Below are 7399 nucleotides of genomic sequence, written 5' to 3' on the forward strand. Positions count from 1 at the left end.
CCCCAACCCCCGGTTTTTTGTTCCTGTTTTCCTAGTCTTTCATCTAGCATTTAGCGCTAGGAATAATACCTCTGTTCTGTTTTCTACGTGGCCGCTACTCTGCCTCCACTCCCCCGGCACAGACATCAGCTACGGAAACCAAGGGAAAGGGCACGAAGCGCGCGACGCAAGTTTGGCTGTCTCATGCCCCCGCGCCCCCCCGCATTGCAGTGACGCCGTTGAAGTTGACGGCACGTGACAGCACCAGACCTTTCACCCCCGTTTCCTGTTTCCTTCTCGCGAGGGCTGGGGAAGAGTCCGGTATGGAGGCTGTCGAGGAGGCAGATGTCGATGTTGAAGGCGATGCAACGGCCGTTGGAGAGGCGCGGTCGGGGTAAGATGGGAGGGAAGAGGCCTGAGAGAGGAAGGCTGCTGCGTCGGTCGGTTCCATGTGCTGGGGAGGGGTCTTTGGTAGGACCTGGCTTCATTTAGCCGTTCACCGAAGGTGGGCTCTAGGGGGACCCGTGGTTCTGGCGTGTCCGCCTTTGGCAGTGGACGCCAGCGGAAGAGGTTTTCTGTGACAAAACCCCCCCCCTTACTTTTCTCTGTCCACACACCCGTCAAGCTTCAGATCTTGCCTCGTATGCCCTTTAGCAGAGACACCCAAACGTGCACTCTTCCACTAAGGTGTGGGCCCTCCGTGTGTTTTCTGTTTGCGGTGAATTCGTGCTCCTGTTTTGTCTTCTTCAAAGGAGACTTTGGCGGTTGTTTTGTAGAAAAAAATGTTGTAATACATTTGCAAAATTTATATTCAGCCTTGAGGATTGTAAAATTCATATTTAGCTTGAAGTTAGTAGTTTCCCATTCAGACCACCCCGCTCCCATCTCGGTCATTGCCAATCTAGATAGTAAATGTTGCTGAATGTTTAAGTTGTGCCTCTTTTGCAGTAAGTACTACTAGATTAGTTTTCAGGCCTGGCATCCTATGGACCAGTTTTAGCTGACTTAAAAATGAAAACTTGTGGTCACTTTGCTAATGCACCCAGGTTCAGAAGCCACTGCAGAACAGGTTATTGAAGAATTAGCAGAGTAGATAGCGGTGTGTGGCCTTCAGCAATTTGTGATAATGTATGTGCAATGCCTGCTTCCTATTTTCCACTGGAGAGCAGAAGAAAACTGCTGAGTATCTTGACATGAGAAAACAGACAGTTTATGCCTAAAGTGTAAGGGTAGGTAATATTTGGTTCATGTGAATGTGTCCATTGTTCAGTGATCTGAGTTCAAAGCAAAAAGACTGCTGAGGATTGGATTAAGTGGCTAGCTGCTGTTCCTTGTTCATTTGATGGATTGGGTACTGCCTCTGAGCTCTGTGGAGCAAATTCTCCATGTTCTGCACAGTCCCAATAAGTAGTAACTTGACCCTTACTGTTCTGTAGTATTCTGTAGAGTTAGTCCTTTGGAACAATTCCTTTTTAATTACCACAAACTACCCCAAGAAATGCTAGTCCTGTCAGACTTTTAAAACATATCTTCTGTATTCTTCACCTAGGTCAAGTAGATCCAGCTTTACAGTAAGGGGGTGTGAGAGTAGTAGCTGTTAATTTCTAAACTTGACTTCCTGAACTGTATTATAAAAGCTGTCTTTATAAAGTGTTGTGAAAACTGGCATAATTCTCTTGGTGCTTATAGTTTTGACGCTTAGTTCTGTAGAGGTACAAATGCAGTTTCTATAAGAATCTGTGTTCTTAAAACGTGTGTTTAACATGAGGTTATGTTTTTATTTCAGAAGCTATGATAATCCATCATCTAGTTTACTCCAAGATCACTACCTTGACTCAACTTGGAGAGCTGATGCTGATCTTGTAAGTCAGCTATTAAATAAGTTATGAGAACCTCTCTCTGTCTTGGAAACATTTTCTTAATTATGTTTTCCTGCCTTGGCCAGTTAAAATACATCTAGACTGCTATAGGGGTTTGTTTTTTTTAAAAAAAGCACCTATGGAGTCCTACACACAAGTGGCAAAGCCTTTAAATATGAGCACATAGCTAGCTGCATGAAACAGGCTTTTATGCACTTCTCTGCATGCAAGCTTCATATGTCCATGTACGAGGAACTTCTGCTCTGCAGTTGTTGTTACTACTTTCCCTGCAAATTATAGCAAGTATAAATGTAAGCTGGTGTTCTGGACATTTCTAGTGTTCCTTTACCACTTACCGCTTTTAAGAACAGTAAGGTTTTCAGGGGGATCCTATTTACTGATTTGTCAATCTTACAAATCCCAGTTCAGCCATGAAATTTCTGATTCACTGAAAAAAATGCTGCTCCGTCATTTCATTTTTGCCATTCAAAAATATGAATAATATTATTCTAGTTCTACAGAGTTGATGTAAGGATTGTTGTACAAAAACATGGGTTTTGTAAATCATTATATAATAAAACATTTTTTTTTAGCCTTGGAGTCTAGATAGCACCATTAGTGAAGAGAACAAGGCTGCCATTGAGAAGATGTTGCTGGAAGAAGAGTATCCTTTAGTTGTCCATTTGACAAAATATGATTTTCAGCCCTAGTAAGAAACAGATCTATAGTGCAGACTTGTAGTTAACATGTCAGTTGATCACCATTGGTGATCGAGAGATTTTCCCCTGGCAGTCACTCACAGACAGAGAATGTGAGTGAGTCATATTTCTGAAAGCACAGTGCCTTAAAATCTGAAAGTCCAGTGTTAGGGAAGAAATAATTTCGTTAGCTCATGGCATCCTTTCCACTGACGGTAGGTGCTCAACTAACACAAGAGAAGTGATTATTTTGATTGCTTCTTCTGCCTCTTAGTTGAAGCTGTCCATTTTGCATGGCCATTCACCGGTGCAGGTCCTCAAACCCCAGCACTGTTGTTTTGATGCTTAGAAGCAGCTGCTTGGGGAAGGTCTGCCTCCACCAGGATCTTCTGCTGGCACTGCATATGACTCTCCCAAGTATGGTTTCAGGTACTGATTATATAGAAAATCTGTTTATCTTTTTTGCAGTTTCATTGTTGAATTTTTAAAACAAGTAACGGAGTATTAATACTGCATAAGTTGTAGGTAAAACTCTGTTTTTCTGTTGGTTTAATCCAAATCCAAATTTTTTTAAAGTGGGATTTTTTTTTAAAAAAAAAACTTCCTTTATTGGAGAGCAGCATCTGTGTACTATAACTTTGCTAATGTTAAATCTGGCAGAAAGTGTTCAGGGCCTCAAAAGAGCTACTGATTTTCATAAGAGATTGAATCCTGAAAAAAATGATGTTACCATTACGGAAATGGAAATAGGTCAGTAAATTGCTGAAACTTTTTCTCATTTTTGTGATTGCATTACTGGTCTATTAAAGCAAGATCTCTTCCTTTAGTAAATGAAAATGGTTGTTTGCATTGCCCAAGACATAGGAATGAGGAGAAAATTACCTTACCTTTAGTCAAAAATGTTGAATATAATGTGAAGAGGGAGATCGGCAAAAGCCACATGCATGTGGTTACATAAACTTCTGAAAGCTTTGCCATTGTGTTATGGTTAATCCGTATGCTGAAGCCTGCTTCTTCTCATGCAGAGATAACATTATATTACTGTGTTAGATTTTCTTAGTATAACAAATTATTATTTAGGGGGGGGGACATTGTATGCAACTTACTGTCCTTAATAATTTTCAGATACTATTTGTCTAGTAAATCACCTTCAGAAAGGCTTTGGCATGATTTGAAGGAAAGTGATAAAAAGTGCACTAAAAGGTAATGTGCTATGTGGAGGATGCGAATCACATTTTGCTATAATTTTGAATGTTTTAAAATGGGAAGTATGTATTTTAAAAGGCACAGGTGGTCATAAGAGAACTTGAATTTGTGTGGGTTTTTTTGTACTTTACAGTCCTCACAAGAGAGATGGAAAAATCACGTATGTACTTGTAAGGCTGTATTGATAATGATTTTCATACTACAGAATTTTGAAAGCGCTCGTAGCTATCTTCATACTTTAGAATTTGGGTAGTTTTCTGATAATTCTTGTGCAAAATTGCCTTGGCAAGTACAATTTGTCATTACTATAAATTAAAATTTCTTGCTCTCTAACTGTATTGAATGACTTTAGAATCACCCCAAGCAACAACTGAATTACTGCTATTAGCTCACTGTCTGTACCTCTGTTTTCTTTCGAATAACTGCCAACTATGAAAGAAGTGGCAATGTGTGAACAATAAGTAAATAAATAGATGTACATAGTAGACAAAAGTAACACTGAACTTGATTTCCCCCCCAGAAAGGCAAATGTCTAAAACAGTCTGTTTATGCCCCATTTCTGAGTACTTTGATATCCATGTTAATTGTAGTAAAGAAATTTTATAGCTCCATTTTGTATGGGTATTTGCATGTAGCTAAAGAGCATTTGCTGTCTTTTTCTTTTAGTGTACGTTCACCTACAAAATCTAGTGTATCATTAAAGTGGACAGTAGAAGAAAAGGAGTTATTTGAACAAGGACTGGTAAATATAGTATTAAATTATTAAAGATATTTAAAGACCTTATTGTAGACTATTCTGCATGAAAAGCGGGGAACCTGAAAAGGCTTGCAGGGATCACTTCATTTTCCCCTTCCCCGCACTGTTTTCTTTCTCTCTTCCTGCCACCTCCCCATATCTATTACCCTTCTCTGCTTCCTTCTCTCCCCCCACCCCAGTCTTCAGCTTTGATTATGAATTACTTCATTTATACTTCACCTTTCTCTCCAGTGGGGACCCAAGCAGTTTACCAAAATCATTCCCACCTCTTCCATTTTATCCTCACAAGAGCTACTGTGGCAGATTAGTCTGAGAGACAGTGACTCTCCCAAGGTCACTTAGCAAGCTGCCATGATAGAGTGGGGCTTTGAATCTGGGTTTCCTCGATCCTTGTCTGACACTCTAGCCACTACAACGTGGCAAACAGGAAAAATAGGGGCTGAAAGGCCCCAGAAAAAAAAGGGGAACAGCATCTTCTTGGCATCTAAATTAATAGCTCCTGATCTAATCTGCTCAGCAAGACGAGAGCCTTTTTTCTAACTTCTGGGACATCCACAGAGGCAGACACTGATTAAATCCTAGACTCAGCAGCTTATCCTCTGTTATCCCAGGATGATGTATGAGAATCAAACTGAGTCCATTTTAATGTGTGGTAGCCACTGCTGGGTTCAGCCAAGTTGTACAAGTTCTGGGGAGGCTGCTGTGGGGCCCAGGTGAGTTGTGTGACTTCAAGTTGTAGCCACTGCTGCACTTGGGTGAGTTGTACAAAGTGCATGGTAGCCAGTTGCCCTGTCATTGTTGCTGGGCCCAGCTTCCATGAGTCCTTTCTCCAAGGACTGGGAGGGGTGGACTGGGAGGCCAAAACAGCCCTTAAAAGGAGCCATGCCCTCCCCTCTCTCTTTTACTTACAAACTAAGTGTTGAAGTCTGGCCATAGCATTGTGGTTGCTCAGGAAACACCACAGTAGCTAATGATATCTCCTTTCTTAAAGGTACAGGAACTGCTTCTGTTACTGGAGGTGGAGTTAAACCCCCCCCCCTTTTTTTTTTAAGATTTCAGATTTTCTGAAAATGTGAAACTTTTCTCAGGATTGTAAGAACTGTTTTATCTGTTTATGGCTCCAGTCTCTGGATTTAAGTATCCTCAGATGGGGCCACATTAACAATTTTTTGTTTGAAAACATATAATAAATAACTGAACTGTAATAATAAAATTGTTCTATATGGAAAGAATGATCAAAGAAGAGAAATGAATAATTAATTCTTATTTATGGTATTTACTGTATACATATCTACACAATAGGATTTTTCTCCCAGGAGTTCTAAGTGAAACGCTTTTTCACTCTCTAAGGGTCTCAGCCTGATATCAGAGAATATTTACCCTAGTAAAAAGTTGCACAGGGAGGAGGCAGAGGATGATGAGGCTTCCGGAAGTGAGTTATTTTAGTTGTGGTATAAATGGAGGCTTGTATCCCCTTTAGTTAAAAACTTGAATATAATAATATATTTGTTTAAACAATTGGTCTTCAACTAATGGGTCAGGACCCACAACTGTAATAAAGTTAGGATGGGTTGCCCCAACATAACACTTGGTTTAAAAATATAGAACAATAATGGGGTGGGAAGAGAATACCTGTGTACTTGACAGTTTTGTACTAATTTCACAGTCATGGCTCCCTGCAACTCAGTTTTGATTATCGTAGTTGGTACAGTGGCTAAGACTTTGAGCTTTGATCACTGTTCTAGTAGAAGAATGGTTAGTAAATGAATATAAATTCTGTCAGGTATATTTTCCTGTCCCCCAGTACATTTCCCAGGATTCCCTATAGTGGAGGAATAACTATGAAACAGGATGATTTGTGTAGTGTAGTTGTGTCCTGAGAAAAACAGAAAGAAGAGGACACATGCTAAACAAACTTGGTCTCACATTATATTTTGAAGAAATGCAAACCCTTCTCTGATAAGACTGTTGGTCTGGATACAGGGCTGAAATTTTATTTCATTTCTATTAGGCTAAGTTTGGCAGAAGGTGGACAAAAATTGCCATGATGATTAGCAGTCGTAATGTTCTTCAAGTAAAGAGCTATGCCAGGCAATATTTTAAGAACAAGGTAAGCTTGAAATAACTTTTAGTTGACAGAATGGCAGGGTAGCAAACCTTGACAACATCTCTCTGAAAATGGGGGACTTGTAGGGAGTGGAAATGCCACCCTAAGCAGAGTTATCCCTTCTTAAGCCTGTAGACTTAGAAAGGTGTAACTCTGTTTAAGATGCCACTGTGGATTACCTCGGCATATTAAAAAATACTTAGACTGCTTTTTAGTTATAGTCTGGATATGCATTGTATTTTAGTGGGTTTTTTAATGTTATAACCAACCCAAAGTTCTCTACTTGTGACCTTATGTTGCTAGTAGGTATGTTCAAGTTCTTCTGTTAACTCTGCAAGTCCCTTGCAAGGTTCCATCTTTGTTCTTTAATTCTAGTCTCTTGAGAGGGGCTTCCCTCCCTTTCCTGTGAATACTAGTCCCCTTGCTCCCTTTAAGTAGTTTCTGTCCATTTATAGTTCCCAGTAGTTCGCAAGCTCAACAGTTCTTATACTTACCTGCTTTCTAGCATATAAAGCCTGTTCCTGGACCCATTTTCTATGGAGCCTATTTTTTAAAACTTTGAACATGAGTTGAGCAACACTGGCTTTGCCAATTGACCTATTCTCTTTTCCCTGCAAGCCAAGACAGAATAACTCCTCTCAACTGAGAGAAAAGCAGGGAGAATCTGCTGAACGTCTCTTTTATGCTGCTTAGCTGCTTTATGGACCTCAGTTGCACTTGGCTTATGAGAAAGTCACTGAGATGTACTGGAGGCATGGGAGACCTCTTCAGGGTCAGTTTTCTAGATCACTTA

General features: G+C 40.2%; 1 protein-coding gene across 1 annotated transcript in view; it reads left to right on the top strand.

The window, feature by feature from the left end:
• Window positions 1–290: 290 nt before the first annotated feature.
• MYSM1 (Myb-like, SWIRM and MPN domains 1) overlaps window positions 291–7399 on the top strand; it is a 35689-nt gene continuing 28580 nt past the window's right edge. Inside the window, exons 1-6 of the mRNA XM_015412913.1 lie at window positions 291–373; window positions 1766–1841; window positions 2432–2502; window positions 3662–3739; window positions 4409–4484; window positions 6511–6609. Coding sequence (XP_015268399.1) covers window positions 303–373; window positions 1766–1841; window positions 2432–2502; window positions 3662–3739; window positions 4409–4484; window positions 6511–6609 — 471 coding nt within the window. The 5' untranslated portion in view covers window positions 291–302. The remainder of the gene's footprint in view (window positions 374–1765; window positions 1842–2431; window positions 2503–3661; window positions 3740–4408; window positions 4485–6510; window positions 6610–7399) is intronic.

The sequence above is a fragment of the Gekko japonicus genome, unplaced genomic scaffold (genome assembly GCF_001447785.1).
Source record: "Gekko japonicus isolate JY-2015 unplaced genomic scaffold, Gekko_japonicus_V1.1 scaffold1594, whole genome shotgun sequence".
NCBI classification, from domain to species: Eukaryota; Metazoa; Chordata; class Lepidosauria; order Squamata; family Gekkonidae; genus Gekko; species Gekko japonicus.